We start from the raw sequence: 19,012 nt of genomic DNA on the forward strand, positions 1-19,012 counted from the left end.
TGAATGAGGTTCACAGGAGCATTCCTGTGAGTTACTCAAGTAAAGGTGCAGAAAATTTCAGGACATAGTGGGATTCCAGGTGCTGAAGTGCTCCAAAGGCAGACCATCAGATGATGGAGAGCGTTTTCATTTTAATTGCTTTTTCACCTACTTCTGATATGCAGGACCCTGAGTGAGAGAGTACCCAAACCCCAATCAGCCTAGACCAGAGCCCCATTAGCCCCATCCCAGGCCAGACCCTGCCAGCTTACTGGCCACTATCCACAACTCAACTGTTCCACTCCACTGCACAGAATGACCCTTCCCCAGGCCTCCTTGTGGTCAGGAATATAAGCTTCCCAGTCATGCCCTGGTGCCTTTGCATGCCCTGTACCTTCTCCTTGGAATGACTGGCCCTGACTTCTCTGATTGTTGGTCTCCTCATCTCAAAAGACGCTGCCCCCAGGAGTAGTCCACAGTCCCCATCCCCCTAGTATTCTCCACTTTCAATCTTTAATTGACATCACTTACACATCTCTCCGACCTGGTGCTCCTCTGCCACCACCCCCCACCTGACACTGGGCAGTGACCCTGCAGGCAATCCAACTGGCCTTCATCTCCTGCATCCCACCCTCCAAGGGGAAAATAGGGAATGAGTGAAGAAAGGCTTCTCGCTATCCCCTCCACTCTTTACTGGGTGCCCTAGCAGGGCCTGCTCTGCCACATAGGTCTCTGGGCCTCTGCTGACCCAGATGTAAAGTGGGGGATAATGATAGTAAGATCAAAGGGGACAAACTGTGTACAACTCAAAAGAGGCCCCACTGAGGGCTCCATAAATGAAAGGTACAATTTTATTGTCATTACAGAAAAATCAGTGAAAAAAAAATGACTACCAAACTGTGGGTTTTTTTTTTTTTTTTAGAAATAATTATTTTATAAAGTCTTATCAGATATGTATTTTCTTTCCTTCTTTCATGTGCAGGCACCTTCCTGGGCAGGAAGCAGACCCATCAGAGGTGGAGTGGCAGCCCTCAAACTACCATGCTCCTCCCTGACACGGCACCCACACTCATGCAGGGCCTGTGCCCCAGCGAGACCAGCTCTGTGCAGACAGGGCTCTGCCCTGCAAGGGGGTGAGTAGCAGGCTCTGCAAGGCGCTAACACTTTGGCTCTCTTTTCTTGTTTATTCACCCATCCTCCCAAAACAGGGCTGGAGGCAGAAGAGGGTGGACACCTTCACAGGTGGGTGGGTCAGCGCCAGGACACCCAGGACTGCCTTGGGTCCAGCAACACGTCTCAGGAAGAGGCTCTCGGCTGGGAGGAACCAGAGAAGCTGAGGCAGGGCTGGGGTCTCTGGAGCACTCAGGGCTCAGGCAGAGAGGTGGGGTTGGCTCTCCAACCCAAGGAGAATAAATAAATAAATACTATATAACTGTGCCGTCCCCCAGCCTGGCCTGCTCCCGCAGAAGGGGACTGTCAGTGTCAACCTCAGTTCCTCTGGCTGCCATCCCCCCTGAGACAGAGGCTGGCTGAAAGGAGGGGGCCTGCCCCACCCTGTGGACTGAGAAACCAGGGCCGGCCAAGTCTACGCAGTTCAGGAGGCCACAGCAGGTGAGTTGGGGCCTGGGCCCAGCCCACAGGGTGAGACGAGGTCCTGCCAGTCCCCTCTTCTGTCACATGGCCCACCACAATGGAGCCACATGGGAGCTGGGGGCGCTGACCTCCAAGTCGTGTGACACTCCTCCCTACCCCTCACCCCCAGCCTTGTTCCTGCAGACCCTTCCTGGTCCAGCTGCCAGATGCATGTGGCACCAGGAGGACTGGAGGAGGGATAGTGGGAGCCCAAGTCCAGCTGGAGCCGGTGTCCCCTCCAGGGTCTGGCTGGGTGAGGCTAGGCGGTTGCTTGGCTGGGTCAGAGCTGGAAGGGGTACTGTCGGAGGTAGTCAGCCATGCGCCGGGGTAGTGGCAGGCAGTCCACATCAGCCACCAGACGGTTGATGACGAGGCGGCACAGGTGCTGCAGGCTTCGGGTGCTGCTTTTGCGCACAAAGGGCTGCACCAGTTTTAGGTGTACAGCAGTAGCAGGCAGTGCTGGGTCACCAGGTGCATCTTCCTTAGGGGTAGGCAGGGCTTGGGTGGTTGCAAGGTCAGGACTGTCACTTCGGGTATCTGCAGCACAGGAGGCCACATAGTGCTGCACAAGGCTGACCACATCTGGGAAGGCCAGGATGCGCGGCCTGGACAGGCAGTTGGAGTCCAGGCGGAAGCTGGAGTCGGCGTACTCAATGCGCACGTTGGTGGGGCCACGGGTGGTTTTGACCGACAATGTGAACAGGTAGCTGGGGTGGGTGCTGTCACGTACTAGGAATGTGCCCTCTGGCATCTTCTGCAGGTGTTGCCGGGCCTCACTGGCCGTAATGGAACCCCAGTACCAGCCTAGGCAAGTGGAGAGGGGGCTAAGAGACTGGTCACAGTGGAAATTAGTTGGGTGCACCAACCCAGGGCAAGGCAGGGCTCAGCCTCTCTCTTCACATCTCCCTGGGGAGTGCTGTACCCCTTCTCTCCCATCAGACTCTTCTGGCCAGAGCCATGCCTCTCAAATTAGACACAACAGGCAGAGCTAAACTTTCCCCATCAGACTTCAGGACAAGTCCTGCCTCCCTCCTCAGACTCACCAGATTCCCGAAGGTACGAGAAGGTCTTGGCTATGCACAGCAGATCTTCTTCGGGGTCCAGCACCTTGGGCTCACCCTCTGGCTGGGCTGGGGACTCCTCTGCTGCTTCCTCCAGGAAGGCACCAGCAGGTAAAGGCTGCATAGCTGGTTCGGGCAGCTCCAGGGACTGGGCCCACAGGGGCCGCTGCCCGATCTGCTCCACAGCCAGCAAAGGACAAGGTCTAGAAAGAGGTGGATGGGCGCTGAGTGGAGGCCCTGTGCTCTCCCCATTTCCAGAGATCCCCTCTGCCCCAGACTGGCTATGTGACCTCTGGCCAGTCTATCTCACTATGAGTCCTAGTTTCCCCTCTGCCCACCCACGGGCTCAATGAGACCAGTACCCCACCTCCCACTTGTCATCACAAAAGGCCCCTTGATTACTTCCCCCACATATGAACCCTCTTCTGAAAGAGACTTCTCCACCCTCCTGCATTTGTTAAACAGTAATTACAGTCATCCCTCAGTATCCGCGGGGGATTGGTTATGGGAGCCCCCGTGGATACGAAAATCTGCGGAGGCTGAAGTCCCTTATATGAATGGCGTAGCACAGTGAATACTTTGGGCCCTCCATATCCATGGGTTTCGCATCTGCAGATACGAAGGGTCAACTGTAATCTCTCTATTTTGCACCAACCAAATACACTTCATTCTCTATAGGCATCTCTAGCTCACAGTGGCCAGTTGGTGTTCTCACCACACTGACAGGATCCAGTACAAAGAGGCTTCACAGTGGTGCCCTCCTGGCAGTGGTGGGCCAATTAAATGGCACTTGTCCTGGTTGAGCCGAGGGATTGGTCACATGCTACCTCCCCATAGATAGGAGTATCTGTCAAAGGGACCTAGGTCCACACTGGCCAGGGCTTAGGGGCTGGAATAATATCCCCAAACAGGTCAGACACCCATCCTGTTCTCTCCTCCTCCCAGCTGAGGGTATAGGATAGACAGTGGCCTCTAAAGGCACTGACAAGTCCCACCTCCCATAAATATGAGCTCCCACCAAAGGGCAGGGTACTCATCCCACATTCCAGATCCTACCCTGACGAGCCTGCCCTACGAGGCACTATGATCTTATGCAAACACTGTTCTTCACTAGACGTCAGTTTCCCCTCCTCAATGAGGGGTCCTACTAGCCCAGACACTGAGGGGTTCGGTCACACCATATTTTCAGATGGCTAGAGTTGGGTTGCTGAACTGGCCCCAATCTGAGCAGTAGCTTCCCTTTAGGGGAAGCCCACCCAGCATGGTGATCCTGGGGCTTCCTGGGATTGAGGGGCATGGCCCTGGTTCCCAAGGAAGAGACTGCTGGTCCTCTCCCACTCACTCATCACAAAATAAATCCTCGGGTCTTGGGTCTGGTTCTCCGCTGGCCTCAAGACACCAAATAATGAAACCCTGGGCCCTACCCTAAAGGAGAACTCATAACCCAAAGTCATAAAAGCAAAGAATGTTAGGGGGAAGTCAGGGTCTGCCTGTTCCTGAGCTGAGTCTGCCAGGCTAAAGGAAGGAGTAGCGGGGAAGGCACCGCAGGCTGAGATGATGGTATGGGTAAACACTGACAGGTACTGCTTACAAGGCAGGAAGAGGTGGGCAGGAACCGGCAGCAGGAGTCAGGCAGAGGAACCAGATCTGACAGTGTAAGTTATACAGTGTAGGTTATAGGTGACTCTTAGAAGATTTTAACAAATCAGGGGCCCGTGACCACTCAAGAGAAGGGGCCATAAGACCCTAGCATACCACAGCCTGCTAATACTTTTCCACCCCTACCCTGGCTGTACTACGGGAGCTCTGGAATCTCTGTTGGGGAGCTAGAGGCTGAGTTTCAAGGAACTGGTTGATGGCCTGCCTGCTGGAACCCAGAGCTCAGCTCAGGCCCAGGAGCCTTCTAGGAGTATGGGAGGTGTCATTGTCGTGGCGGTGGCTGTTATGTTCCAGGTGTGGGTGGCCAGTATGTGTGTGTGCCTGCTGTGGAGCCCAGCCTGTGAGTTCTGCCTGGGCACATAAGCCAATGAGGCAAACTCAGCCCTGAGCGGGGATCCCTCAGCAAAGCTGACAACCCATACCTACAATTGGGAATCCCTGCACCCTACCTCAGGAGGGCACCAGCTGGTCTGTGGCTGTGTGTGTGTGTAGGTCTTAAAAATCTTGCTTTCCCTGCTGTGGAGCACCCATTCACATCTTCTTTCATTCTCCCCGGAACTTTCTGAGCTCCTGTCAGATCAGTTGGGAGAGCATCAGACCCTTGGTTGAAGGGGATCCTGAGGCTCTGGCCAGAAGGAATGTGCCAAGAATGCTCAGCTGAGGCCAAGACTCTGTCTTATCAGTCCCCATCCCACCCCCACATTTTGGGAAACTTGGAGAAGGGAGGCAGGAGCCAAGGTCCTTCTCACATTGGGATCCCATTTTGGGCTGAGAGGAGGGCTGAGGACATTGTGGGGGTACCTCAGGCAGGACTGGGCCAAACCTAGGCTCTCCCAACAGCTGCTTGTTCAGCAGGTGCCAACCAGGGGAGAGGCAAGGATCTCAGGCTGGCTTCCCAAGAACAGCCTAATTGCTAGCCGAGGCAGGAGAGTGGATGACAGGACAGAGAAGGGCAGGGGCTGGCCCAAGGTCACAGTAGACTGTTGGGCCGGCAGGCTAGGATAGAGCGCTCCGGGCCCAGACGGCTGGGCAGGTGAGCCACGCCTTGGAGGACGCGCTGCCTGAGGCGTCTACCTTCTCCCACGCTTAGCCCACCCTGTTTCTCCTGTCGCCAGCCAACCCCCAGTTTCCCTACCCTCAGTGCCAGTAGAGGTGGTGACGATGTTGTCACCCTTCCCTGTTGTCTCTCTCGAGGTCTTTCCGCGCTCGATCATTTCCGACCGGTCAAGCCCTCTTAATGCTCGGCAGCTAGCACGAGGCCAGTACTCTGCCGCGTGCCGGCGCAGAGCTGGGCGGGGGCGGAGAGCCGCGCTTACCCCTGAACGCAGAGGACCATGTCACGGCAGCGGCAGCGGCTGCTCCGGAGCTGGGGCTCGGCCTGACGGCGGCTGCTGGAGGGAGCCAGTGGGCGCGGGTCGCGCTCGCAAGGCAGGCTCCTGGGGCGCACGAGCGGCGGGTCGGGACTGAGAGGTGGCGGCGCGGGCCGGCCGGGAGGGCGCGTGGGGCGGGCCGGGAGGGCGGGGCGAGCAGCCTAATCTTTTGTCCTCTGTGTCCCAGCCCTTCCCGGAAGCGACGTCTTCCTAGAACCGCCGGCTGTGCGGCCGGGCGGGGAGGGGTGCTGGCGAGGGAGTCGGTTCCCTGGTCTGCGGCCGAGGGCCGCTAAAGGAAACACCTTTGACAGAGTTCCAAGAACTTTCCAGGAAAATGGGGCGGGGCTCCGCGCGCTGACCAATCGCAGCGCAGGAGGTGGAGCCGAGTGGTCACGCAGGGCCAATTACAGCGCTTGGACCCGAGGCTGACGTGACCAAGCCGGGTTGAGAGTGACCTAGAGAACATTAGGGAAAGTCCAGGTTGAAAAGGGCTAGGGAGGGGCAGGTGCTCTACCTACCGGAGCCCAGATTTCTTTCGGGCACTCCGCTTCGTTGGGAACAGGCCCCCTTATCTCTCTGTAGAACCGGTGGCAGCACGAGGGCGCGGTCACCGGCCTGTCCGCCCAGCTAGCGGCTCCTCCAAGGCGGTCTGTCTGGTGTGCGGGGGCCCCCTGTGGGCTGCACTTGGACCCCTGGACTCTGTTTCCGGGGAGGTGGGTAGCAAAGGGTGTGGTTTGGAGAGGGACATTAGGGGAGGGAAGGGGTACAGAGGGAGTACTCAGATACGCGCAGCTTCACGGGGGTCAAGCCTGCGGCCACCACAGCCAAGAGAATCCAGGCGAGAACGTTTTCACTGAGAGTTGGGGGAGAAGGCACCATCCCAACCTTTGCACCAGGCAGGGCCATCCAGTCTCGGCCCCAGCCTGTCCTCTGGCCGGCCCTCCAATCAGGGAAGAAATGACTACCGACTTGAGGGGCAGGCAGGCCCCCAGCTCACCCCACAGGACAGTTCACATGTGTCTCTGGGTTGGTGGGTTCCCTAAAAATGTGAGAGAGAGACCTGGAGCTCCAAACACCAAGAGATAAACTGAAGATGGGGGGTAACGGTAGAGAGAAGGATCAGTGACACCCCCTCCCATCTACATGGAGCACTTGATACATTTGCTTCTCAACAGCTGGTATTACCCCCATTATGCCGAGCCCCAGGGAACAAAAGTCAGAAGCCCATGCTCCTACCCTTGATCCTCTCCACCTTTTCCCAGTTCACTGGACTCACCAGGGAACATCTTGAAAGACCATAGGGGCTACACACACCTCCTCTAAGCCCTTGGACCAGAAGGAGAGGGAGAGAATTGGAGAAGTGGCAGGGTCCACTCCCCCCTTCCAACTTTCCGGTGTGTACTCCCAGGTTCCCAGAAAGAAGGTAAGCTTCAGATCCCCTAGCAGGGATGACAGACTCCTGGCAGGGTCCAGAAGCCTAAATGGCAGTATCCAGGTTTTCCCAAGGCAGACAGGGCTGAGCTTGCCCTGCCTGGGAGGGGATGGAAGACAGAGGGGGTCCAAAAGCAAAACCCCGTGAAACAGGACAAAATGACAAAATAAACTGGTTAAGATGAGAAATGACTTCAGGAAACCCACTTCTCTGTAAATTTCCTGAAGGGAAGTTGAGCTTCAGTGTCGCCCCACCAGTCCTCCTGAGTAGGCCAGAAGCTGCTTGCATGGGGTGGAGATGGGTGTGGAGACCTCATTACCACTTTGATGGCTGGGGCACCTGGAGAGCCCAGCATGGAGCCCCTGTATAAGGTGCCGTTTCTCCAGTAGGAACTGTCTACTGCTCCACATTACTATGAAGACAAAGGGGCTTCACAGCTGCCAAGCAACAGAGCTGGATTTGAACCTTGGTCCCCCTGGTGACAAATCCCAAGCTCTCTACCCCGAGATTGCCCTTTCCCTCTAACTGTGATTACTTTACTGAATGCTTACTATGTGGCAGATGCTCTCAGCAATTTCCAGCCCCATTTCATTGCCTAACTACTACATATTGTCCCCTCTTTACAGGTGATAAAAGTGAGGCATAGAGAGGGTAAAATATACCCTAGATCTCACAGGCCCAACCCCAACCCCAGTTCCTCTCTAGGCTCCTATTATAAGCCAACTCCTAGACATCCTTCAGGATCCAACTTTCAGGTCCTCAGTGAAGCTTCCCTGCCTCCAGGACAGTCAACATCAGGGCACCACAGGTGTCCCCTTGAAAGCGCCCCCTACAGAAGTCAGTGATTGTGCAGTTCTGTGTGTAAACTAAAGGACCCAAGGGTTTTGCCCTCCAACTGCCCTTTGTAAATTTGACAGCACTATGCACCTCCCCTGAATACTGGGAAGAGTGGTGTGCCTTTGTTTTACCTGAGGTGCCTGCCTCTGGCCGTGTAATTGTCACCTCTCCTGCCCTGATTGCTGGGCCCACACTGCCACCCAGTGGCAATTCCTCTCATAGTTTCATGTGCCACATCTCCATGGATCCTTCCTTCCAGAAAAACCCCTCCCGTGCACCCGAGATTCTTGCTGCAGGATCTCTCTGCCCTTCCCCACCCAGAACAGACACAAAATGGGTCACAATAATATACAGCAGTGCCTTCCTCAAGGTCTGGCTCATTTAGTCTGTAAACTTTCATATGTGCAGCCTCTCCTCTCCCCAAAGAATAGTCCACACGTCTACGTGTGTGTGTGTGTGTGTGTGTGTGTGTGTGTGTGTGTGTGTTGAGAGAGTGGTTTCAGCTGCCCTACCACCCCACCCAGGCACTCACTGGATTCCTTGGTCACTGTAAGCTGTTCCAAAGTTCTCAGCCCTCATCCCCTTGGACTTACAGCTCTCATGGAGAGCTGTGTGGCAGAGTTTGCCACCATGTACCCACCTGCCCTGGCCGAGCCATCCCCAATACTGAATCCTCCCATCAATTTGCAGGTGGCAGATGCTTGCTGGAACATGAGCAGCGAGGGGAAACCATGCATTCTGACTCCCCTGGGTCAGCTGCAAAACACGTGTCTATGATGAACCCATGTGGGGCACGTGTGTGTTTGTGTAAGCACTGGCCTTGGTATGGACACTGCAAGAGGAGAGACATTGTCATTCCTTACTTTTTACATTTCTATATGGTTCGAATTTATTATAACAAGCAAGTTTTGCTTATGCAATTAAAATTTTTAATAAAGAGAGACCAGTTTAAAAAATACAGATAGAGTGTGCAGGCCACGTCGGAGCCAAGCCCAGCTGATCAGCCATGATCATGGATGTGCAGCTGGCCATCTTCGCCAACCTGCTTGTCGTTCTCTATCACTACATGGCCATCAACAGTCCCAAGATGTAGGAATGAAAGTGGCGCTTTCTCCACCTCAAGTTTCCAGGACATAGTCTGAGGCAATATGGAGCGTGTGAGGGGCCTTCACCCTTCACTTCGTCCCTTCTACCCATCACAATATACAAAGCAACTACACCTGGATTTGTCCAAACGACTTTTATTTCCTCAAAGTCTTCCTTAACCCTATGGAACAAAAAGCTGCCACTGAATAGGGCCCAGTATAGGGGCTACTTTCTTTTCTACTCCCTCCCTCCAATATAAAAATATAGATTTTTTTGTGGTCAAAAAAAATACAAATACAAAAATGTTAGAACAATTGTAATCTAACTCCATTTTAAGAAAATAAGATAGCTCAGAGATCATAGCACGCAGAGATGACCTTGGCTACGACAAGTGGCCAGCCTCCACCCTCAGCTCTCTAGACCCCTGCTTATGAGTGGGGCCTTGCTTGTCCAGAATGAGATCTTGCTCAGCTTTGGGTTCACCTGGCTCAAACCAGTCATCTCCATAGGAGAAGGAGAATCCTTCTCTAGTCTCCAAGCCTTCAAGCAGTGGTAGCTTCTGGATCACAGGGCTTCCCGCAAGGCTCTGAGATCTTGGATCAGATTCTCAGGTGGGGCTCAAGGACAGAGGTCCTGGCTCCAGCTAGGCATAAATGTGTGTGTGTTGTGTGCATGTGTATGCCTGTGTATCTCTGTGTGCATATGTGCACATGTGTAAAGGTGTGATTGCATGTGTGTGAACATGTGTGAGAATGTGTACTTGTGGATGTGGGAGTGGGGCGGGGAGGCACAGGAGAGGAAGGCATAGTTTGAGGGTGAGAGCTGGGCCCTGGAGTTGTTCTTTGGGGGTTGGGATAGGGGCTGTGCCATGGTAGCTACTGACCTCAGGCAGGTCTCTTGACCTCTCAGGGCTTGTCACTCGTGTGTCTGGTGTAGGCTGCACGGGATTGGTACTGCCTTCCCTCCTCCAGTCCCAGTGCGATCATGGGGTGCCCAGATAGAGCATCTACCCAGTGTCTGGTCCAAAAGAAGAGCTCAGTACGCTTAGTTGAGGCTGTCATCTGGGCTTCTGCTTTACTGAACCTTCCTAGCTTGAAGGTCGCCTCAAGGAGAGAGGGAAGAGCCCCTCACACCCTCATCCAGCTCAATGCCTGCACACAGAGGGTGCCTGTTCTCCTGGAGCTTCTGCCCAGTCATCCACGTGCATCCACATGCATGTGTGTGTTGGGGCTTAGGGGCAGGGAGCTCGCTGGGCCCCAATTCCGAAGCCAGAAGATACCTTTGGATACTTAGGTATACAGAGGAGTTACCTACGGGTGGGACAGAGGCTGCGGTTCCTGCAGTCCTGCTAGTGGCCTGTAGATGGCAGCAGAGGCTCGCTCGCACAGGGATCTTGCCCTAAATCGCATGTTCCCTGTCCCAAGTGAGCCACCTCTTTCGGGGCTGTGGGGCGAGAGGTAAGTGCAAGAGTAGTGCAGATTTGTCCAAGGAGACAGCCACACACTCTGCAGCTCTAGACAAGTTGTTTCCTCTAGGGGGTTCTCAGCTTCCTCATCTGTGAAATAAGAGTTAACAGTCTGTGATGGGAAAACCCGTTCGCAATATATAAGGTAATCTAAGATGGGCTCAGAGTAGAGACCTAAATGTGGAAGGGAAAAGCACTTAGCTAATAAAGAATATCTGTCACTGTGGTAGGAGGAGGAGACTTTTTAAACATGACACAAAAGCTCTAACCATAAGGTGAAAAGTTGATGGATCTGACCAAAGGGGAATTCAGGATTTCTGGTCTTAGGACGCTGTATTCCAAGGGAATATGAGCAGGAGATGCACAGAAGGGTAGAGATGCCAGTGCTAGAGAGACGCGCAGAGCCACCAGGAGCTAGAGAGACACGAATCACAACAAAATTCTATTTCACTCTTGCGCTGTTGGCAAAAATTAAGACTTTAGATACGCTGGCGGTGGGCCACCACTAAGGAAGTTGCAAGCCTTACAGATTATACTGGAGGGCCTCCTGGCAGCGTGCAGAGAAAACACCCGACTCAAGGGGCTACCTGAGACTCCAAGAAAAACAAGACTTCCTGTGCTGCCACTTCCTTGGTGGCTGGTAAAATTCGCGGCTCGCACAGCCCACGCGGAACCCGGCTGCGCTAGCGCTGGGGTGTCCCCGGAGGCTGGCGGAGCCTAGGAGATTTCTGCACCCTGGAGAAGCCACGCCCCCTATTTCTGCTTCAGCTCTAGGCGGGCCTCGCCCCGCCCCGCCCCGTCCTGCCAGGGCCCGCCTGGCCCTTTAAGGCTGACCAAGCCCGGCCTCAAGCCGGGGACGCGCGGGGGAGGGGAGCAGTCACGTGGGCAGGCGGCGGGGTGACTCTCAGCTCTGGGCGCTCGCGGCTGCGGGCTTCGGCGACGGCCGCCCCTGCCCCTTACCGGCGCTGCAGCCAGGTGCGCTGCCGTCAGGTACGCCCTCGCCAGGTACGCCCTCCCTGGGCCCCCTCCACCTCCCACTCCCGGGACCTCGCGGCCCTTTCCCCTCTTGACAGGTGGCCGGGCAGGACTCGCCTGTGCCCCGCTGCGTGACCACCTCCCCCTGCCGCGGGTCCGTACACTGCGGCAGTTCGTTCCTCATTCCCAGCCCTGTCCCCCACCCGAAGCCCACTCTGGCTCAGGGCCTCCAAGGCTGGGGTGTACTGAAGAAGTCTGAACGGAACTCACTCTGCCTCTCTTTCCCAGGTGGCCCTGGACGCGCCAGGCTGGGGCCTCCTCTGAGCGCCCCGCGGGGGCCATGGATGTCGAGACAGCAGAGGAGCAGGGGGGCCCTGCGCCCCCACCAGGTGCACCCTGCGAACCTTGCTCAGCCGGCACTCCCGCCCTTGTGGGGCGGCGGGAGCCCAAGAAGTACGCAGTGACCCATGACTACCAGTTGTCCAAGCAGGTGCTGGGCTTGGGTGTGAATGGCAAGGTGCTGGAGTGCTTCCACCGGCGCACCGGGCAGAAGTGTGCCCTGAAGGTCAGTGACCCCTCACTGCCGCGTGGGTGACCCGGAGGGCCCAACAGCAAAGACCTGTGGGTACAGGATATGACCAGGGCCCCTGTTAAGCTTCTTATGCTCAGAATTTCATCTTCTTACTCCTCTGTAAGGTTGGACTCCCGGTTCTCTCTGCTTTACAGATGAGGAAACAGGCTTAGCCTTGCTAAACTCCGAGTGTCCCAGGGAGCAAGGGGTCAAGGGGTGGAGTCAGTGTGGGTAGAGCCTGCTGTACCCGGAAGCAGGGAAGGAGGGGCTTCTGGCTCTGGGTTTCAGGCTGGGCCTATGAGTTTGGGCCCAAGGGGGACCCTCACTCAGCTTGGCTGCCCCTTCCATGAGAAACTCTTCTGACTGGAATGGGTCTGAGTTTCTTTCTGCCTGAGGCTGTGTCCTCACGAAAGCTTGGGGTGGGGCTACATTCTCTTGGGTCCCCTGCCCGCCTAGGCTGGAGTGGGAGCCTCCCGGGGCTTGCTGGTGGGCAAGGCTGACGCCCACTGCACCTGTGGGCAGGAAGCTGCTGACGGGCTCCAGATGAGTCACTAGACCCATGTTGAGAGGGGGCGGCCCTGCTCCAGCTCTGACCCACCCTGTTTCCTGGGCAGAGGGCAGCCAGCCATCTAGCCACGTCATACCATAGGCTCCCTATAGGCCTGGTTAAGACCTCACTGATACATGTGGAGCCCAGGGAGTCCTGGAGGTGGCTGATCTAGCCATGTAGTTCTGGCTTAGGTCATATAGTTCTGGGCCCAGGACCCTGGCCCGTACCTAGAAGCTCTTGAATCTGTCATCACTGAGAACTTTACTTAATTGCAGCCTGTAACACTGGCCACATGGATAGGTAGAGTATGGCAAGGAGAGTGGCTCCTGGAGGTTAGAATACAGCTAAGGATCTCCTCATTTTACAGACATTGTAATTATGAGCCCAAGCACAGAGTCCTGCAGATGTAGCTCTAATCTTTGGCCTGCATTTGCCAGCTCCATGACCTTGGACTAGGTCTTGGACTCTTGAAATCAGGTTTCTCTGCTCAAGGGTTGATGAGAGTTGATGTGAGCTTGGAATGAGATGATGCATGTAGAGTAATTGGTACAGGGCCTGGTGCAGACCTGGAGAGGCTACAGGAGTTATTTAGGGCACAGAGTCTGCAAGTATCTGAGCAGGGGACCTGGGCCCAGCTCCCTGTGTCTCTCCCAGTGGCCCTAAGACTGATAGAGGGGGTCATCTCCCCAGGGTGGTCTTGGAGGGGATCATGAGGATGGGTCTGGAAGATGCTTAGGGCAGGGCTGGTGAGGCTGGGTCTCAGGCACAGCTTCTTTGCTTGTGAACCCAGCAGTGGAGTGGGGTTGGGAGGCCCTTTTGGAGCCCCGGGCAGGGGATTCTCTGAGTCCTTCAAGGAAAAGGAGGCTCTTCTGAGGGGAGATGGGGCTAAAGAAGTGAGAAGTGAGAGTCTTCATTCTCTCCCTCAGCACCATCTTAGCCCTTTCACTCCTGCTAGGGTCATGGTACAGTCTGGGTGGGCAAGGGGACGACAGAGGCCTCTTCTTAATACCAAGGTTTTGGCCTTGTGAGCCAGGGCTGAGCTCTGACCACCCCCTGTGGTACTCTAGATGCTGTGAGTGAGGCAGGGGTGGAGTGAGAGGCTGGAGTTCATGGGCCCAGGCAGAACTGGCTTTAAGCAGGCCTGGGCCTAGGCCTTTCCCCGTAGGTGCTGTGTCTGACAAGTGACTTGGGGGGACTTCTGTCTGCAACAACTTCCAAAGCACCTCCTCTTGAATCTAGGGCCTCAGTGCTCTCTGTTCTGGACTAGGAATGGGGCAGGCCTAGAACAGATGCCCCTACTGTACCCCTTTAGGCTTCATGGGTGAGCGTGGCTAGGGCTATTGGCTTGGGACCTTCAGGACCTGGTGCTAGGTTAGCCCTCAAGGGGGACATGGATTAGATGTGCCCCCACCCAGCACTTTCCTGTTCTTGCCAAACCCCACCCCCCTCCAGTGACCAAGTCCCCACCCAGCTAGGTAGGGCCTCACCATCTTCCAGGATGGGATGAGCACAACCTCTAGCACATTGTACCTATACTGTGAGTGATGGCTCTAGCCTTGACAAGGTAGGTGGCACCTTTATGCTTATAGCCTCTGCCCCCTGCCCAGGAGGGCCAGGGCCAGGAGACCTCAGCACATGGCCTGGCTTGGGCCCCAGGAGCTCAGCCAGTCCATGAATGGGTCTCAGCCCTCTCTCTGCCTCTGCCTAGCCCTGTGCCTTTCTGCTTCCCTGGACCTACGTCCTAGGTTACCAGGCTGGCCCGTCTTTGTCTTGTGGTCTGGATTTGTCCAGGCCATCTCTGCCATTCTTGGTTTAGGCCTAGTGTCGTGGCCTCTCCCATATCTGTCCTCTTGGCCCTGTTGCTTAGGGTGGTAGATGGTGCTTAGCATAAAGCCTGGAACACAGCAGGCACTCATAAAACAGGAAGAGCTGTGGTCGATGGCCCTGTAGCTGTTGCTGTTCTTTGGAGGCCCTAGAGAAGCAGGCTTCTCCTTCCTAGGGGGTTGGGCCACTTCCCCTTTCCGTCAGCCCCTGACTGCTGGCTTGGTCCATCTTGGCCTCACTCATACTCAGGAACTCTCTCCCAAGGCCAGCTTCTGCCACCAGTGCTGTCATTCCACTCTCCATTCAACCCTTAGCACTTCTGCTATCCCTTTGGCAGGAGCTAGAGGTCTGCCTGCCAAGTATCTGGGGCAGGGGACTGCCTCCTACTGACCTCTTGCTTGTGACCCCTTTCAGGCCTAACTGGTTAATTGACACCCCTTATTTTCACTCCTAACTGGACACAGCCACCCCATCACATTAGACACCCAGCCTCTCAAACCTTATCCCATATATGAAAGTCAGGACCTGGAGTTAGTGGTCAGAAGTCACGTGGCTTGATTGGGATGGGGGATTATAGCAGAGGCCTGAATCCCCTCCTCTCCTGACTTCCTGCCAAGCCGCCTTGTCGTCCTCGGCATCCTGGCAGGCAGAAGTGACAGTGGTACTTAGATAAATAAAAACAAAGCCTTGAGGAGACTGAGGGGGTCTGCAGTGGGAGTCTTTCCTAGCCCTGCTCTCTGGGCTCTGGGTCCACTGAAAAGTGTTGGAGGCCCCTGGGGCTTCCAGTGCCCTCATCTTCCTGTCTTTGTCAAAGAGTAGAGTGGTAGGGTGCTGGATCCACATGCCCAGGAGATCCCTGCATTGCTCCATGGGTGGGGCTGGCCTGTTGGAGCTGGTGCTGTGGAGCTGGATTTGAGGCTGGGTGGGGCTTCCAGGCAGGCCAGGTACTTTCTCATTTGGAGCTGCTACCCCTTCACCTACCATCTCCAGACCGGTCAGATCAGCCTCTGCAGGACCTCTTGTTTACTGAGTCAACAAATCAGGAAGCATGTGGAGGGCTGGTGGCCTTGTACAACAGAGTCCCCAGTAGTGGTTTTACTGTACCCAAGCATCTCTTCAGGCTGCCCCTCTCCTGAAAGGAAAGAATCTGAGGAATTCAAGCACTACGACACTCAAGTGGAGCCTTCTGAATTGCCAGGAGTGGGCGACTTGCTTTTTAAATGAGGATCCTAAGGAGAGCATCAAACTCTATACAATGTAGATAGTGAGATTTTGGGGCAGAGGGGGATTGTTTGGATATGCTTCACATCCCGCCCAGCTGGCCTCGCTCACAGCTTTAGAAGCTGTGCTCGTAGCCTACTGTCAGGATCCCCTTTGTTGGGACTTCCAGAGTCTTCTTCCCACCCCCACCCCCCAGGAACTGATGCCATCTCTCCAGCTTCAGGCCCTGGTGGTATGGAGTCTAATATTCTTGTGAATGGCCAATAGTTTTGCAGAGCGTTCTGTCTGGCAGGCCCTGTCCCAGTGTACAGTACATGTTATCTTCCCTAACTCTTTTCATTCCCACTTTATGGATGAAGACACTGATATTCAGAGAGGTAAACGACTTGCCCAAGGTGTATAGCTGGTGAGTGGCAGGGCTGGGACGTGAATCCAGGCAGTTTGATGCCAGAGTCTTAGCACCTAAGTCACCTCATGCCTCGTGCAAGTCTATGGGGACATGGGAGGGTCTCTGAGGCTTGGCTCCTGGAAAGATGGTAGCAACGTCCTCCATGACTCCACTGGGCCTGCTGGTGTTTGTCTGTATCTGCCCAGCTCTCCTCACTATACAGGACTCTATGCCTGTAAGTGGACAGGTGGTGGTCCCGCAAGGCCAGTGCACAGGGACCATGATGGCTGTGGGACTGCCTCAGAAAGGGTATATGGTTCATCTCAAGCCTTGTGAGTCTCAGACAAGCCCAGCCCAGCGAAGTCCAGGGTGCCACGGGGAGGAAGTCAGGTTGGTGAGTGGGCGAGAGGAAACTGTCAGGACTGGGCCAGCCAGGGGAGGTTTCCTGGAAGAGATTGCCAGCTTTAATGCAGGCCTCTGGTCTGAGAAGGATGCGGATGACAGAGGAGGGCACTGGGTGTATTGTGACAGCATGCCTGGTTTGCACAGTTCAGCACTTGTTGTGGAGTACCACCTCCCCACTCCCAGTCTTGTGTCCTGGTAGGGTGTGGCTAATCTCAGCAGGGCTGGTGTCCAGGCCCTGACAAACTCTGCGGAGCCGTGGAGAGACCAAAGGGCCCTGTGGAAAAAGAGGCATTTACCTAGGGTTTAAAGGATGGGGGAAAGTGGTCAGCGGTGACTCTCCCTCTCCATTTGCCCACAACTGAGATTCATACCTCATCCCACCAGAGGCCTCTGTCTGTCTTTGGTGCCCTCCATCACTAGGTGGGCAAAAATCCTCCCTCCTTCTCCCAGAGCTTTCTTTCACAGCATCACTGGGACCCTTGTGGAGTACTATTGCCAGGGGTGCTGTAGGGGCTTCTGGGTCACCTGGGCTGTTGTTCAGTTCAGGGCCTGGTCTCCACGACATTAGAGGTCTGTTCTGTCTCTGCCTGTTCCCCAGGTTTGCACTTGGGGAAGCTGGTTTTCTACTTGGATCCCTCGTCTTCCTCTCCCAGGGCCTCCTTGGGACACCATCATGGGAGGCCCCTGAGAGGGTGCAGCAGGTGGAGCATCTGGCTGTGCAGCCCCCCAGCCTCCTTTGGTCCCAGCCTGGCAACTGGCTGCCACGTGTCCATAGGTGAAGGCCACCAGGCAAGAGCTGGGGACGGTGGTTATACCTAGGCGAGGGCGCCTTCCCCACACATCTGTGCTGTAAAAGTGCGCACCAGGCCCTACCTGGATAAGAGGGTCTACTGCTCTCAGGGCAGGGAGACCACAGCTCTAGTGGGCTCCCACAAGCTCCCATGTTTTCCCAGGAGAACTTTTGTTCTGCTGCCCTCCCTCCCACCTGTTCGAGGTCTTGTGTGGCTCCACACGAGAGGCTGCCTGGGGTTGAGAGAGGAGCAGGGCTCTGGGCTTGAAGTCCTTTCTGCTACTTTCTCCCCAAGTAACCTTGGAAAAAGGCAGTTTCGGAATTTTTTGCAAAACCATCGTCTTTGTGGTGCCGTTGAACGCAGGGTTTGAATATGTGGTGGGAAGCAGGATTCAGCCTTGGTAGCTAACTATCCCCAGGTTCCTGCTGTGAGACAGCTGGGGCCTGCAGGCACTGTGAGAGGGCAGAGCTCTCCTTTGGGGGGGGCCTGGGTGCATTTTTTGGTGGCACATTATTGGACTTCATGAGGACTCACTTGGGCTCACCCTGCACCTGGGGAAGCCAGTTCTTCGTAGGGTTTGAAAGAATGGTGTGAAAGAAACCACCCCCCCCCCCCGCCCCCCAGCCCTTTTGGAACTAAGTAGATTAGGGCCAGTGTAATTGTGATTAAAATTCTGCTCTGTGGGAACCGTGGGGGTGTGTTTAGGGCTGGAGTACCAGGCGGCAGCCGGCTGTTTGTGGGAACAGGGAGCCTCAGGAGGCCTTTTCAGCGCTGGACAGACCAGAGACACTGAGAAAATTGATTTTGGGTTTATTTGCGGGTTTGGGATTAGGGTTGCCCTTTTCTTTAGACTAGGGCTTTGTCCTTGCTACTTTCTCTTTGTGTTGCTCTCCCTTTTCGGTCTTCTTTGCCTCCTTGTCCCTCTCCTTTCTTCTTTCCCATCTCTGTTTCTCCTGCTGTCACTCAGTCCCTGCCCTCTCGGGCCCTGCCACTCTGTCTTGTGGGTTTCGGGCAGGCAGAGGACAGATGGGGGCTGGTCAGGTGCTCGGGACTCATCCTAGTCACCCTGAAAGTCTGCCCCACCTCCTAGGGACAGGGTGGGGGTGGGACAGGAAGGAGGAGCACGGCCGCGCCCATGCCGCTCACAGTGTTTCCTCTTGCTCCTGGCCTCGACCAGCTGCTGGCTGCCTTTGCCGCCAGAGCAGTGGAGTCAGGAGCATCTGGGCCAAGTCTGTAACCTGAGGCATCCCCCTGTGGAGTGTGGGAGGTCAGCCTTGGCTGTGGCCTCTGCCTGTGGGTCTCCTTTTACGGCTCAATGGTCTGAGCCTTTTGCTTGGGACAATGGTGCAAGACCAGGAGCACTGTGACTCCCAAGGATTCCTGGGCTGAGGTTGGGGAGAGAAGGAGCCAGCTGAAGGAGCCCGCAGAGGGGCTAGGAGGGCTTGAGATGCAAGGTGCAGCCTGTGCAACTGTGTGCTGCTCCGCACTAGCTGGGAGAAGCACCCCAGAGCAGCTGGCTCTTTAGCCTGCACCCTGCACCTGCCCTCACCCCCACCTCAGCAAAACTCACAGTCTGTTTTCAGGAGCATGAAGGATCAGAGCCTTGACCTGCCACATTCATCGCCCCATTCCTAAGGGTTCAGCCTCTGAGGACTCATAGCTTGTTCCCTAGCTGTTTCCCCAACATAAACAAGCCCCCTTCTCAGGATGTGTCAGAAGGACTGGCCAGTGCTCTCCATGCCCTCTGGCAGGCAGCAGCATAGTGG

At 55.5% G+C, this 19,012-nt stretch overlaps 2 protein-coding genes across 6 annotated transcripts in view; one reads left to right on the forward strand and one right to left on the reverse strand.

Annotated features, from left to right (window-relative positions):
• The window catches only part of MAPKAPK3 (MAPK activated protein kinase 3), a 44,441-nt gene that overhangs the window by 5,173 nt on the left and 20,256 nt on the right, over positions 1–19,012 (forward strand). The window contains exons 2-4 of one of the 5 annotated variants that reach the window (XM_029241899.1): positions 962–1,112; positions 1,428–1,590; positions 11,785–12,061. In XM_029241899.1, coding sequence (XP_029097732.1) covers positions 11,837–12,061 — 225 coding nt within the window. In that variant the 5' untranslated portion in view covers positions 962–1,112; positions 1,428–1,590; positions 11,785–11,836. Of the gene's footprint in view, positions 1–312; positions 1,113–1,427; positions 1,591–10,978; positions 11,527–11,784; positions 12,062–19,012 lie in introns of those variants that run through there. The other 4 variants (XM_029241897.1, XM_029241896.1, XM_029241900.1 and 1 more) reach the window with 4 other exon arrangements.
• Positions 816–5,850, reverse strand: CISH (cytokine inducible SH2 containing protein). The gene is made up of 3 exons (XM_029241904.1): positions 5,648–5,850; positions 2,655–2,875; positions 816–2,415 (listed from the first exon to the last, which is right to left on the reverse strand). The coding sequence occupies exons 1-3, from the start codon at positions 5,665–5,667 to the stop codon at positions 1,892–1,894; spliced, it is 765 nt and encodes a 254-aa protein (XP_029097737.1). The 5' UTR covers positions 5,668–5,850; the 3' UTR covers positions 816–1,891.

This window comes from Monodon monoceros, unplaced genomic scaffold (genome assembly GCF_005190385.1).
Source record: "Monodon monoceros isolate NGI ecotype Baffin Bay Population unplaced genomic scaffold, NGI_Narwhal_1 Super_Scaffold_3, whole genome shotgun sequence".
In the NCBI taxonomy this organism is placed as follows: Eukaryota; Metazoa; Chordata; class Mammalia; order Artiodactyla; family Monodontidae; genus Monodon; species Monodon monoceros.

What these genes read in the sequence shown, in the direction of transcription:
- CISH (XM_029241904.1), bottom strand. Translation starts at nt 5,667, where the DNA reads ATGGTCCTCTGCGTTCAGGG. An exon ending in ATGGTCCTCTGCGTTCAGGG is followed by an intron (nt 2,876 to 5,647) that starts GTAAGCGCGGCT and finishes ACCTCTTTCTAG; the next exon opens with ACCTTGTCCTTTGCTGGCTG. An exon ending in CTCGTACCTTCGGGAATCTG is followed by an intron (nt 2,416 to 2,654) that starts GTGAGTCTGAGG and finishes CCACTTGCCTAG; the next exon opens with GCTGGTACTGGGGTTCCATT.